This window comes from Eptesicus fuscus, chromosome 1 (assembly GCF_027574615.1).
Source record: "Eptesicus fuscus isolate TK198812 chromosome 1, DD_ASM_mEF_20220401, whole genome shotgun sequence".
NCBI lineage: Eukaryota > Metazoa > Chordata > Mammalia > Chiroptera > Vespertilionidae > Eptesicus > Eptesicus fuscus.
The window spans coordinates 51,006,764-51,022,091 of record NC_072473.1 but is presented as its reverse complement, the minus strand read 5'-3'; the positions used below and the strand labels follow the sequence as shown (position 1 = coordinate 51,022,091).

The 15,328-nt window shown below is 49.4% G+C and overlaps 1 protein-coding gene across 1 annotated transcript in view; it reads right to left on the bottom strand.

Moving 5' to 3' along the window:
- Positions 1-15,081, bottom strand: part of NALF2 (NALCN channel auxiliary factor 2) — a 39,701-nt gene extending 24,620 nt beyond the window's left edge. Inside the window, exon 1 of the mRNA XM_008155953.3 lies at positions 13,641-15,081. Within this exon, the coding sequence (XP_008154175.1) occupies positions 13,641-14,498 (858 nt within the window). The 5' untranslated portion in view covers positions 14,499-15,081. The remainder of the gene's footprint in view (positions 1-13,640) is intronic.
- Positions 15,082-15,328: the final 247 nt, after the last annotated feature.

Here is a 15,328-nt window from a genome sequence, read left to right as displayed (position 1 = left end):
ACTTTCAAAAAGTTGGATCAGAACAGGGTAAAGTCAAAGTCAGTCTCTCCAATCCAGGGGAGATCATGGACATAACTCTGGTGACAGCAGTTCAATGGGATTGGCAGAGTCATACTGAGATTAGAGGCATTACGAGGCAAATCCAGGTGCATGACATGGCTTTACTTAAGTGGCTATAAAAGTAAGCAACAGCTTTCCTGCTTTTGAGAATGAGCAGTCATGAGTCAAAGTGGCCTGGCCTGGCTTAGAGTAAAGGTGGGGGAGATGGCTTGAAAGGTGGGTGAGAACCTAGAGCAAGTATAGTTCCAGAGAGCCCTGGAGCCTCCAAGCCCCTTATGCCATCTGTTCAAAGGCCAGTAGCTGGGTGGGCCTGGCCTGACCAGTGTCAGCCTGGTTAATGGAGATGCAGTGTCCCTAACACAGGGGCAGCTCTTAAGGAGCCTAGATGACCCATATCAATCATATGAGCAGAGGAGGCAGGTTCATGACCACTCCAGAATGGAAGGGACTGTGACAGGCATCATTCCACTTTCCTATCTGCTTTTGGAATTTCCACTCCAACATCACCACAAAGCTCTATCCAGCTACTTATTGTGAACCTCTTGTCACAGTGCACTCAATGTCTCCTAGGGCAACCCATACTTTCAGACAATTCTAGCAGTTAAAGAAGTTCTTCCTCCTTCTGAGTTTTACTCTGTGGCTTTACTCATGGCTCCTAATAGCTCTTCTAGGGCCATACAGAATAGTTGGCTTCTTGTCCCCCATGCCAGCCCTGTAAGTATTTGTAAACTTCTCTGAAACAGGTCTTCCCATCCATTTGTCCATGCAATGATCACTTTCTGAACATATTCTGAGTACCTGACACTGTGCTTGGGAGCTACAGATCACAGAGATGAGTAAGACAAGATTGCCATCTTCAAGGAGCAGGAGGGACAACCATGTGTATCTATCATTCATTATAAGTCACAGTAATAAGTAGAGGAAGGCTATGGCCATATTATAATATGCCCTAGACGCTGAGGAAGAGCTGGGTTTCTCCCCTATCGGTAAGGGGGAGCCTTTAACAAGTTTTACATAATGCTTCTTAAAGACTGCTTACCACTTCTGTGACTAACTTTTCAGACTATTATGGGGACTGTAGGCATCAAGACTGGTTGAGAGACCAGTTAGGAGACTATTGCAACGATCTGAGGGATAGGTGATGGGGATCTCAATGAAGGCAGTAGCAGAATTCAGAAACTGAAAGAAGAGGGTGGATGTAAGGAGAGATGTCAAGGAGGTATAATCAACAGGATAACTTCTAGATATGGGGAGTGAGGGAGAAAGAGGGGTCTGGGATGACTACCAGGTTTCTGGCTTCAGTGGCAGGATGAATAGTAGTTTCATTCATTAAGGATAGGAAGCCAGGAAGAGAAACAGATTTAGGTGTGAAGAAGATGAATTCTATTTTGGTCATTTTGATTTTGAAGCATATGTGGGTCAGCTAAGTAGAAATGTCAAAGAGGCCGTTGGACATACTGGTGTGAGCTCAGAAGGAGGTTCTGAACTAGACATCAAAGTCTGGGAGTCATCAAGAGTTAAGGGGGAGAACAACCAAGATGGCTGCATAGGTAAACACCTGTACTTGCTGCCTCACACAACCACATCAAAACTCCAACTAAAAGACAAAACAAATATCATCCAGAACCATGGGAAACCTGGTTGAGTGGAAGTTCTACAACTAGAAAGGAAGAAAAAAGCGCATTGAGATGGGTAGGAGGTGCAGAGGTGCGGAAGTGTGGAGGTACGGAGGTACGGAGGCACATGCGAAACGGGCTGGCAACTGGGTGCGCTGTTGTTTTTTTTCAATTGGGAGGGAGATACAAGCTCCTGATTGCTCTGAAATCCAGTTCTAGGCGAGACTCTGGGGACTCAGACTCATAAGGGGAGAAACTGGACTGTCTGGCATCAGGCAGGAACGTGAGGGCGGCTTTCTCTCAGAGGTGCTCACAGCGATCATTGTTCCTGCACGGGGCTGCGGGACACAGAGACCTGGGTACCTCTCCGAGGCAGGGCTGACTGGCAGCCATTGCTGTTTGCTCCGCCCTGGTGATTCCCTGAGATCCGGCCCCACCCAATTTACAACCCACCCAAGCTGTGCATAACAGCTTTTGCATATGAATGGCCTGTCCCTCTTGCAACCTAAAACCTAACAAACTGCAGCTGGGTTAGAGAGCTCCAAAGCTTGCAAAGAAGGCCCAAGGTCCTGCAGCAACAGCCTGCATTGCTTCACAGCTGGGCCTCGTCTGGGCACTTCCAAACCCCAAACAAAGAGGAGGAATCGGGTCTCAGGCATTGGCTGACTTTGCACTCCTTGGAGATCCAAGAGCCAGTGTACCCAGTGGTCAGTGTGAGACCATACCAGATTACAACCCCTCAGATCAATAAGGGACACACTCAAGGGGCAGACTCAATGAGCGCCAAAGCCCCACTGAAGCAAGTCTTTCCCCATAAGGGAGTCTCCTGCTCAGCAGTTCTTCCATTGTAGACACTGCTGGTCCTCACAGCCAATTGGCCTGGAGGTCAATTCCTCCTAGTGATACCAACAGCAATCAAGGCTTAACTACAAGACTGTGCACACAGCCCACAAAGGGGTTCACCAAGAGTATCCACCTCAGGTAATTGGGTAGGCTGAGCCACTGGGCCCTATAGGACACCTACTACACAAGGCCACTCTATCAACTCAGGGAAGCAGCCAAAATGCAGAGACAAAGAAACATGTCACGAATGAAAGAAATGAAGGAAAACAAACTACTGGATATAGAGTTCAAAACCACGGTTATAAGGCTACTCAAGAATCTTCTAGAAACTCTGAGAAATTTAGTGAGACCCTCAAGGATATGGAAAAGGACCAATCAGAAATTAAGCATACACTGACTGAAATAAAGAATAATATACAGCCGAAACCGGTTTGTCTCAGTGGATAGAGCGTCGGCCTTCAGACTGAAGGGTCCCAGGTTCGATTCCGGTCAAGGGCATGTACCTTGGTTGCGGGCACATTCCCAATGGGGGGTGTGCAGGAGGCAGCTGATCGATGTTTCTCTCTCATCGATGTTTCTGGCTCTCTGTCCCTCTCCCTTCCTCTCTGTGAAAAATCAATAAAATATATATTAAAAAAAAAGAATAATATACAGAGACCCAACAGCAGACTAGAGGATCCCAAGATTAAAGTCAAAGATTTGAAATATGAAGAAGCAAAAACCACCCAACCGGAAAAGCAAAAAGAAAAAAGAATCCAAAAATATGAAGATAGTGTAAGGAGCCTCTGGGACAACCTCAAGCATACCAACATCCGAATTGTGGGGTGCCGGAAGAAGACAGAGAGCAAGATATTGAAAACCTATTTGAAGAAATAATGACAGAAAACTTCCCCCACATGGTGAAAGAAATAGACTTACAAGTCCAGGAAGCACAGAGAACCCCAAACAAGAGGAATCCAAAGAGGACTACACCAAGACACATCATAATTAAAATGCCAAGGGTAAAAGACAAAGAGAGAATCTTAAAAGCAGCAAGAGAAAAACAGTTAGTTACCTACGAGGGAGTACCCATACGACTGTCAGCTGATTTCTCAACAGAAACTATGCAGGCCAGAAGGGAGTGGCAAGAAATATTCAAAGTGATGAATAGCAAGAACCTACAACCAAGATTGCTCTACCCAGCAAAGCTATCATTTAGAATTGAAGGTCAGATAAAGAGCTTCACAGACAAGAAAAAGCTAAAGGAGTTCATCACCACCAAACCAGTATTATATGAAATGCTGAAGGGTATTCTTTAAGAAGAGGAAGAAGAAGAAAAAGGTAAAGATAAAAATTATGAACAACAAAGTGACAACAAATACATATCTATCAATAAGTGAATCTAAAAATCAAGTGAATAAAAAATCTGATGAACAGAATAAACTGGTGAATATAATAGAATCAGGGGCATAGAAAGGGAGTGGACTGACAATTCTTGGGGGGAAGGAGGTGTGGGGGTTGCGGGAAGAGATTGGACAAAAATCTTATAGGTATGGACGAGGACAGTGGGGGGGGTAAGGGCATGGGGCGGGGTGGGAACTGGGTGGAGGGGAGCTATGGGGGGAAAAGGAGGAACAAATGTAATAATCTGAACAATAAAGATTTATTAAATTAAACAAAAAAGTTAAGGGGTTAATCATTACAAACACAGTAGGGCTATACTTTCCCACACTCTTTGAAGTAGGCATGACAATGAAATGTGAATTGAAGTAACATGGATAACTCTTGGGAGAAGCTTTAAGATCTGGTATATAATTTGTCATATTCTTTTCCCTCTGCTGCTGACTGTGTAAGCGGTGTTGAAATGAATCCTTTACTAGCCTGGGTCTCTTGGTGACTATCATGAGCACTGGTCCCTGCTGACCTGTTTTGGACATGTATTGTGAGCAAGCAATAACTGTTTGTTGTGTTAAGCCTCTGATATTTGGGAGTTGTTACCAGAGCATGAATTAGCCTCCCCCCACCCCCACCCCTGACTGATAAAGCAATAGTGAAGGCCAAGGAAGTGATGATATTGTCTAGGGATAGTGAGCACAGAGAGAAATAGGATCAACAGTGGGTCCCTTGGAAACACTAACATTTAAGGGGCAGATGGAGGAAGGCAATCTGATGAAGATGGAGGAGTGGTTTAAGAGGTTGGAAGAGAAACAGAAGAGAGTGACATTCTGTAAATTAGGGGAGGAGTTTCAAAGATTAGGGAATGGTCAACAGATTAGGACTTAGACAGTATCATGTTGGCAGTCTCACCATGGTGAGATCAGTTTCAGTGGAGCAGTGGGGACAGAAACTGGACTAGCCAATATAAAAGGGAGCATGAGGGAAGAAAAATGGATATAGCTATATGTAGATTACTCTTCCAAGAAGCCAAAGGTTTCCAGTTTTTTCTCAACTTTTTCATGTAATGTGGTTGTCTCTACACTGGTTGTCCATAGTCAGACGAGGTCCTATTTTCCTGTGACCCTTGCAACTGTGTCCCCAGATAGAGTTTATCAACACAGAGTCAAGTAAAATTATCAACCCTCCTGTTGACAGTATTGTTTTCTTCTGGTATTCATTGGAGAGGGGTTCCAAATTTTGCTAACATCAGTGACCTCATGGCAGTGGGACTGTGAGGGGAGGGACTGGGAGGATTATTAATGTTTTCTTTATTAGCCTCTGTATTGTTAGGTCTTGTACAATGAGTATGCATTACTTTGTGATTTACAAAACTCAGCAAAGTAGAGAAATAAGAAAAAAATAATTTGAGATAGTATTTATTAAAAAAAGGAAACAGGTCTGACTAAGATTTATGAACAAAAATATTCATCACAGAATTATTTATAATAGTAAAAGTTGGCAGTAAATATCTAACAACAGAGAACTATATTGCAATATATATAAATTGCATTATATTCATGTGATGAAATACTGTACACTCATTAAGGATGATGTTTATGACCCTAGCCAGGTGGCTCAGATGGCTGGAGCGTCATCCATACACCAAAAGGTTGTGGGTTTGATTCCCAGTCAGGGCACTTACCTAGGTTATAGGTTCCATCCCAGGTCAGGGCATGTACAGGAAGCAACCGATCAGGTTTCTCTCTCACATCAATGTTTCTGTTTCTCTCTTTCACTCAAATAAATAAAAACATATCCTCGGGTGAGGATTAAAAAAAAGAATGATGTTTACAAATATTTAATTACACGGAAATATACTCAGTATAACTTTTAATGCAATGTTAAAAAGACCAGAGTAAAAAACTATGTGATTTCAATGTGTAAAAATATAGTCACACCTATTAGGATGGCTATTACAAAAAATGAGAAATAACATGTGTTGATGAGGATATGGAGACATTGGAATCCTCTTGCATTGCTGGTAAGAATGTATAATGATGGAGCCAATGTGGAAAACAGTGCTGCGGTTCCTCAGAGAGTTAAATATAGAATTACCATGTGATCCAATAAGTCCACATCTAGGTATATACCCAAAAGGATTGAGAACAGGGCATCAAACAAATATTTGTATACCAATGTTCATAACAACCTCATTCACAATAGAAAGAGGTGGAAGGAAATGAAAACATATGTCCACACAAAAACTTGTTCATGAATGTTCATGGCAGCTTTATTCTTAATTGCCCCAAAGTAGAAACAACCCAAGTGTCCATAGAGATGAATGGATAAAAAAAATGTGGTATATCCAGACAATTTAATATTATTCAACCATAAAGAGGAATGAAGTACTAATCCATGCTATAAAATGGGGGTACCTTGAAAACTTATTAAATGAAATAAGCCAGACATAAAAGGACAAATGCTGTATGATTCCACTTATATGAGGTACCTAGAGTGGTCAAATTCATAGAGAAAGAAAGTAGAATAGAGGCTACCAAGAGCTGGGGGAAGAGAGGAAGGGGAGTTATTGCTTAATGGGTATAGAGTTTCTGATTAGAAGAATAAAAATGTTTTAGAAATGGATAGTGGTGATGATTGTACAACAGTGCAAATGTACTTCATGCTACTAGATTTGTACACTTAAGAGTGGTTAAAGTGGTAAATTTTATATGTATATTTTACCACAATAAAAAACTAAAAATATTATATATCTATATCTATGTATCTTTCATATGTGCCACAAAATACATATCAATACACTATAACATTAAGAGTGTTTCTGCGACCTTTTTTCTGTTATACTTCTATAAGCAGACAGGCTCACCTTTCACAAACCAGCCAGATGGCCATACTATCCTCTGAACACCAAACAAAAAGGCAGGAAATAATGGTATCCCTACCACTACCACATGTCCTCTCCAGGCAAAACTTGGTGAGTTGGCACTTCCTTCTACCCCCAAGAGAAGCCTAGCTATCCCAGACCAGGGCTCACCTAAATCCTGGCATGGAAACTAGGTGCCCAAAGCCCAGGCCAGGTCTAATCAGGCTGTGGGGTGACAAATGTCACTTTTCCCCTTTCAGCTCTCCCACCCAGCAGGTGGACAGGGCTCAGGCTTGCACTAGGCCTGCCTAGGGGACCTTCTGTCCTCCTGCCCCAGTTGATCTTTCCAGCATATTGAAGCTGAGACTATAACAGATACCTTCTCTCTAGGCAAGAGGAGCCCAGCTCCTCCTATCTCATTTGCAGAGCCTGCAGAAAAAAGAGGGAGTAAATATCCCCCTTCCTCATGCCTTCCTCCATCACTATCCTAGAAGGATACTGGTGACTGGCACTGATTCTCAGGGACATGAGACTAGGGTGTTGAACAAAGAGGATGTTGGTGGGTCCCCATTCTTTGAAATGCCCCAGGGGTCCCCTACAAGCTACCAAAAGGCCCTGCCGGACAGCACCTGCCAACAGTTCAGCTTCTGGCCCCAGTCTTTCAGCAGCCAGCTGGGCATCGGTTGCCTTGGACAATTAGAGGAGATTATTAACATTTTTATACATGTGTGCACTGGGGAAAGAACAGACAGACCTGATTGTGTATCCCAGTCTTCCCACCTTTTAGCTACGTGGCCTGGGTAGGTCACATTTCCTCACTGAGCCTTAGTTTCCTCACTTGCAACATGGGGATAATTATAGGACCATTATCAGAATAAAATGATTTCATGGACACATGCAAGGGCCCTGGCATCTCCTAGGCACGCTGTGGGTCAAAAGCTTGCTGTTTCCTTTTCCCCTTCCCCTTTCTTACCCCATTCTTCTCTGGCGCCAGCCTGCCCAGCCTTCTGGCCCAGAGACTTGTGGTTTAGATTCCAGCTCCTTTCTCCAGAATCCATTCAAGCAGCCCTGGAAGCCCATCACTCCATAATAACTACTTCCCTTTCCATGGCCAGCTGCAGCTCACCTGATGCCCTTGCTCTCTCTTCTAAGCACCTGCCTGGCTCAAGGTGTCAAAAATTCAGGCTTCTCTGAACCCCCTCTTATGTCCATGGAGAAAAGCCTAGTCCAGTGTCCCTGGCCACCTGCACAGACACTGGTATGCATAACCACAGGAACATGCATGACATGCCTGTTCCCCAGAAATCTCCCAGGTCAGCATCAGAGTATGGTGCTTCTGAAAGCCCATATTTGTCTAAATCCCTACGTGGCTTATAATGCACTCTCTCCTGCTCATGATGAGTTTGGAGATCCCTGACTCTCCTTTAATTTCACCCCCACCCACTGTCTTCCCTTTCCTCACTCCCTACCTCCACTGTGTTCAGTAGACTAGACTTCCAGCCAGACCATGAGATTGGGTGGGAGGCTGCTAGGCTCCCTTCCTCCATTCAATTCCCCTACCCCCACCTCCAGGAGATACCAGTGTATCCTTCTCGGAAGTTCCCATTGCTATGGTAACTATAGTAGTCAAGAACCAGCCTGTGGGAAGAATGGGAAGTAGCCATGAAGAAGACTGAATGTCTGTGTGAGTCATGTGGCTAAGTGTATGTGTGTGCATGCATGCATGTCTGCCCTAAGTAGGGAGGAGAGAAGGGAGGGAGGAAAAAAGCAGAGATAGATGGAGGAGGGATAAAGGGGACAGAAAGAGAGGGGACCAGAGGATGAAAGGGGGGCAGGAGGAGGGATGGGGAAAGTGGGATATGAGGGATGCCAGGGGTGAGGAGGCATGTAGGTGTCAAGGGCAAGAAGTGCAGTTCCATGAGGACTGGGGGTAAGGGCTTGTGGTAAAGGTTGGGAGGGGTGTGAGGAAGAGGTGGGAGATGAAAGGAGTGGAGAGGGATGGGAAATGGGAAAGGGTCAAGAGGAGTGGGGCAGGGAGGGGGGAGGGGAGGAATAACTATTGTGAGGAGTGGGGGTAGAAAGAGTGTAGGTGTACGGGTAAGGACTAGAGAGTGAGATGTGGGAAGTAGTTTGGATTTAAACAAGGCATGTGGCCCAATGGCTGCGAGTTTGACATGCTTGGCTAGGGTGATCTTCAAGTAGAAGATTGGGAAGGTTGTGGGGTCACTGGTATGTGGATGGGAGGTGTTGAGTGTGGATGAAAATTTAAGAGGAATATGAGGTGTAATAGTGGGGGGTCAGGATTGGGTCAGAGGGCTTGGAGAGGCATGGGTAGCATGAGGCCACTTTCCCAGTCCCTTGTTTGACCCACTGTATCCTGTCTGAGCTATAAACATTGCCTCTTTTCTGTCCTTGCACCTTCTAGAAAACCCAAGGCCCAAATTCCTGAGCAGTAAGTAGGCTTCTGTGAATCTGGAGGCCCCTCCCCAGAGGAGGCTTTGCCCTAGTCCCCAGGAGGCAGCTTCTTGACTGCTGTCCCCTTCCCCCACCCCCACCCCCAAACAGGGACCAGGGCACCTCCTCTGCCAAGAATCCTGGGTTGGGGAGGCTGACTGTGGGCACTGCTCCCAGCCGATGAGCTTGGGTGACAACAGGGACCACTGGCCAACTTGGGACTCCAGCACTTGGCCAGAGCCCTGAGCTCCCTGTTCTCAGCACCAGCGTTAGCCCACAAGTCCTGCTTGGCACATCAGAGGAGAGAGGAAGGCAGCGAGGCAGAAACAGCTGCCAGCCAGAGTGGAGGAAGAGCAGGACCCCAAAGGGTATGGACATAAGGCAAGGCACTGGATCTGGCAGACACTCCCTACTGTGTGTGGGTGTTAGGCTTTCTGCCCCAGCCTTTCCCATTTAGTGCTGGTGTTCATGGAGCAGGCTGGGCTCATGGGCCTTAACTCTGGGCTGAAATAGACCTCAGAGGTCACTTAGTCCAGCTCTCCCCATAATCTTGAATTAGAGTCATCTCCACAGCATTTCTTCCAGGGGTCTGCCTGAATTAGGCTAGACATTTCCTGGAGAATAGGAGCTCACCTCCTCCTAAGGCAGTTTGGTCCCTCTTTGCAAGAAAAAATACCTGTTAACTGAGTAACTCTGCTGTGCCTAGGTGCCCTTGTGAACTTCTCATTAATAATGACCTCACAGGGTTGAGGTTCATTTTACAGATGAGAAAAGTGAGGCTTTGAGGAAAAAAGCCCCTAGCTCAAGGTCACATAGATAATAAATGAAAGAGGAGGGTCTGAACCCAGGACTTTCTAACTACGAAGTGCCCCTGGGGCTAAGTAGGACATGCCTCTTCTTTTGCACCATGACAATTCTTCAGAGGTCTGAAAGCAGAAACCACAGCCTTCTGAGTGTCCTCTTCTCCAGGTGAAACAGCTTCTTCAACTCTGTCCAGGAGAATTTGGGTTCCAGCCTCCTCCAGACCTGCTCAGTGTATGACCCAGAACCAAACACATGGTCTTTCAGGTGGGTTTGGGCCAGTTCAGAACAGAGTAGAACTATCACATCCTTCCTTGGCACTAACCTTTACTGTTGTGGTCCAATGACTGGTAAGAAAGCTGAGAACTATCCTTCTCTTGGGTTTCTAGCCCCTTTGGGATAAGAGCTACGAGAGAAGAGGCCAGAGATTTGTTCCTATCTCCACCACTCCCCTCAACCCCTGAATTAGAGGAGGGAAGGGCAGAGGTGGGGAAGAGGCAATCAAAACCAGGCAGGGGCATGGCAGGGCTGGGAGGATGGAGAGCTGTGGGAAGTGAGGTGGCTGTCCAATAACCCTAGGCAGGGCCAGGAGGGCCAAGGAGATGGGGAGGTAAGTGTTTTGGGGTATGCATAAGGAAATTAGGGGAGTGGAGCATGGTCCCTGGGGTTTGGAGACGCCAGGGTGGGGATAGGCATGGCCTGCCTCAGTTAACATCGCCCTGCTGTGTGAGAGGAAGTAAGTCTCACATTAAGGAAATGTTGCAACTGGTACTAAATTGGGAGGTGTCACAGGCAGCAGCAGTGAGAACAGGTATGATTTGTGGGGCCCTGTGGGGCCCAAAACAGGGGCAGACATTGCAAAGGGAGTGAACAGGATTTCTGGGGCTTCCCAGGAAAGATGTGACTGAGACATTTAAGACAGGGTCCCAGGGATGGGGGTCACCTGGCCCTGAAGCAGGTTCAGACTTGGCTTCCAGAAGTAGATGAAGCCCCCTCATCCTGGCCTGGGGCTGTGAGCCCTCCACCCAGGAGAAGCTTTAAGGATGGTCATCATCTCCAAGGGATCCCATTTGGGGTAGGAGCTAAACATGTAGGCTCAGCGCCTGGGGGTAGGATCAGGGATCAGCAGAAAAGGCCTGGGATACAAGTGGTGTGATAGGGTGAAGAGAGAGGGGCTGCAGGAAAGAGGAGAGGGATGTCTTTTCCCTTAGTGCCCATAATACAACTGGAATCAAGAGCCCTTTAGATCTAGGCCTCAGTTGAGGGAGAGAGCATTGGAGAGGGGTGGGAAAGACAGGAAGAAAGCTATAGAGCTGGCACTGCCCTTCTCCTGGCATAGCAGGCAGCAAGAGAGCAGGCAGAGTTCGTTTGAGAGGGAGACCGAGAGAGGGAAAGCAACAGCGACAGACAAAGAGACATAGCAGAGGAGGGAGCACCCTGGCCACTGGGAACTTGATGGGAGACACTGGAAAACACATGGGCTTAGCAACAGAACATGTAAGTTGGAGGCCTGGCACTCCTGCTCATTAGCTGAGAAACCTTAGGACAAGATGCTTGATCCCCCTGCATCTCAGCTTCCTCATCTGTGAAATGGAGATAATGGTGCTGGTATAACCAGTCTTCTTGGGAAGTTGTGATCTCATAATATATGGGAGAACAATGTTGGATGTTATATTATTTTAAAATATTATCAGCTACCTCTCTTCCTACTTGAATCTCACACAAAAGACTCAGAATGTGGGCAGAGTAAGGATTATTATCCCTGTTTTATAACTGAGCAAATGAAAGCTTAAAGTGAAGTGACATGCCCAAGGTCATTCTGTTAACAAGTGGTAGAGGCTGATAAGGCCTAAATCCTGGAGATCAGTGGTCTTTCTCCTATACTAAACTGCCTAGTAAAAATAATCAACATGAGTGATTTTTATTTACCGTGGGATCAGACACAGCTTGAAGCCAACTATAACATGGGGAAAACCTATGGAAAAGTTGTGGCATGGTCTCTCATTCATCCTGGTGATTGAAGAAAAGGAAAAGTTGGGGCCACGGGATTGAATTGAGGGCCACAAAAGACACACATTCTATATTCCTTCTACTATTGGGTCATGTCCATCTATTCCCACTGAGTGTATATATATGTGTCTCTATCTCTTTATGACAAAATATGTCCTTCTTCATGTGACAGGATTTCTGCCTTTGTGTCTCTAACATGGTGGGGAGATGTACGTGTGGGTGCCTGCTTCCATGGCACTGTTTGGTGTGACAACCTCTCTATATCTGTGTGACTTTGCCCGGGGTAGTGGTGGTGGTGTATGGTGTATGACAGTGTGTGTGTGTGTGTGTGTGTGTGTGTGTGTGTACACCTTTAAGAAATGAAATATCTCATTTGGTAGTGTGAGTGAGGCAGTGAGTCAGCTGAGGCTGAGGGAGGCGGGAGAAAGACAGGTAGGTTACGAGAAAAGGGAAAAGGAGAATGAGAAAGTGAAGTCAGAAGCAAGGAGCTACCCCTTACCTACCCAACCATATAAGGAGCCTACCAAGAGCATGGAATCCTACTGAAGTATACAGGGGGCACACTGGATGGAAAGGGGCACTTTCTGCCCCTCTCCAAAGCCTTGGTGGGAGACAAGCTAGAATAGGAGGCAACTATCTCCCTTTCTAGATCCCAGTATCTCCCCCACTTCCCCCACCCAGTCCCTGCTTGAGGATGGGTGAGGCCACCAGCCCACCCTATCTCCTTGTCACTTGACCCTTTGACCTTGCTGTTCTCTTTCCTCCCAAAGGCGGGCCATCTGGCCAGGCTGAGCCAACAAGGGAGTAGCATGATGTCACAAGTGTTTCCAGCCCCCATACACCTACTGCCCAGAACTATCCTGCTGAGGGTCAAGAAGTTTCTCAACTCAGCTCTGCCCTAGGCAGGCCCGTTCTGCAGCAGCGTCGCCTCTACTCTGGATTCCTTTTCCCATAAGCCAGAAAGCCAGCTGTCCTCCCACTGCCACCCCAGGGCGCTGGGAAAGCACTGGGAGCTTGTGCTCTGTTCCCAGCTCCTTTTGTCAGGGAAGAGTTGTTGGCAAGGAGCTTCTCCTTGGGAGATGACAGGCTCCACCTATCTAGGTTCTGACGGGCCACCTCAGGTCACATAAGGTCAACAGTGTGGTGTGCCCCACAAGCAGGGGTGCCCCTCCTCTAGCCCATTCCTGGGGCCAAAGGATGAGGGCTAGGTTGACAAATATTCTTCCTTCCGCCTTTGGCCTTCCCCCAGCACCAGCCACTCCCAAGACTTTCAATTACAGCCTAGGAAAGAGGGTACCTATGGCTGAAGATGGAGGCCAGATCCCTCTTTCCACCCCTTTGCCAGCCAAGGGCCCCAAGACCCCTCCCTCCTCAAGCGGGGCAGGGCGCCAGGAGGCCCCAGTCAGACCATGCCCAAACCTGGAATTAATAGAAGTTGGCCAGGTGGTGACCTGACCTGAATCCCTGAGGCTCCTCCAGGGCGGGTTCCAAAGCAGCGCTCAAATGGTGGGGGTATTGGGAGGAGGTGTGCTGGGCAGAGGGGGAGACCTCTTTTTTTTTTCTTTTCTCGGGCCCATCACCACTACTTCCGCCTCGTGGCCACGGATGCCAGTCCCTACCTTACAGCCTTTTGTGCAGGACCGGATTGAGTACTCTTCCGCCTGTAAGTATTTATGCAGCACGAGGTCAAACTCGTCATATTTTTCCTGAGCATGTCGGTCGAGCCGCTGGTACGCCTCGATACAGTTGCTACACACCTCCCAGGCCCCGGAGCCCGGGCTGGCCACCACGGCCAGCAGGTCCCCCAGCAGGGTGTCCAGGCTGCAGTCTAGGCTGTCGGGGCGGTCCATGCCCAGCAGCAAGTCCCAGACCGTGTAGGTGTCGCAAAAGGAGAGAGTGAAGTTCCGAAAGTGGCCTTTGAGCAAGTTTTTTTGGGCGGAGGGGAACTCGGCCGGAGCACGGGAAGGGGAGTCAGGGGGCCGCAGAGGTGGGGCTGGGGTAGTCGGTTCGAAAAGTCTCTGCAAAGATTGCAATTTGGTGCAAGCTGCATCCAGCCCCGTGGGCTCTGGGATGCCGCCGCAGTCCGGCCCGGGACCGGCGGCGGGAGCGGCTTTGGTCAGGTTGCTATATCGGGGACCGCAGGTGCCTGGGGGCGCACTGGGCTCGCCGGACGGCTGCAGCAGTGGCAGCACCGCACGAGGAGGCACTGGCTGCCGCTCACGGTTGGTCCCCCAGGGTGGCCGCATGGCGCTGCTCAGCTCCCTGGCCCGGGGCCGGGCCCCCGCGCACAGCCACAGATGGTCAGCGAGGAGCACGGTGAAGAAGAGCAGGGACGCCAGGGACAGTCGCCATCGCTGCGCCCGCTCGGAATCGGCGCAAGGTTTGTCGCTCGGCCTGGGAGCCCAGCAGCAGCAGCAGCAGCAGATAGTCAGCGCGGCGGCGTCTTTTCCAGGCCACATCCAAGCGCCCCTGAACATATTTCAGGGGGGTCCGGGCTGGAGAAAGCAGGCAGGCACGAGGCCGTCTCCGGCGAGCGAGCGGGCTGCCCGCCGCTCCACGTTCCTCGGCGCCGTCCAGGTTCTACCTCGGGGGCTGCATGGTGAGGCAGGCCGGCCGGCCCGGGGCCCCACTCAGGCCGGAGTCGCGGAGCGCTCTTGTGTCGTCCCCGCGCCCCTCCCGCGCTCCCTCGCTTGTAGCCCGGGCGCGGCCACCCGGCCCGCTAGGCGCTGCCCGGCGTCCCGGCGGGGGGCGGTGCGGGGCACTGGGGCGGTGGCGGCTGCGGCGGCAGCGCCGCGCTCTTCATAGTGTCGGGCCCCTCAGCTGCCCTCTGCTCCGCTACACTCCACTCGGCGCCGGCGGCAGCCCTGCTCGCACTCCGTTCCGGCCGTCTCGGCTGGGCTCGGCGCACCTCTGCGCCCCTCAGCGCCGCCGTGCGGGCCCGGTCGCCGCGCTTCGCTCCGCTCGCTCGCCCCGCGCCGCTCTGCTCCCGCCCGTCCGCCCGCGCCGCGCCGCTCCGCTTCCTGCCTCTCTCGCGCCCTCCTAGGTCCGCCGGTCGGCCCGCTGCCTGGCCCTTCGGGCTTCGCTCTCGCTCTGGCCGTTCGCGGGGCCGGTTCTGGGCCGGCTCTGCTCTGGCTCCTCGCCGGATGCTCCCGGAGTTCCGGCTCGGGCGGGCCACCTGGCTCCCAGCAGCGCCACAGGCGCCGGACGCGGACGCGGACGCCGGGCTTTACTTAGTGCGCTTCTAGCTTCTGCTTCTCGTTCGCACCGCTGAGGCGGCCGCAGAGCGGCACGGCCCGTGGTTCCCGCT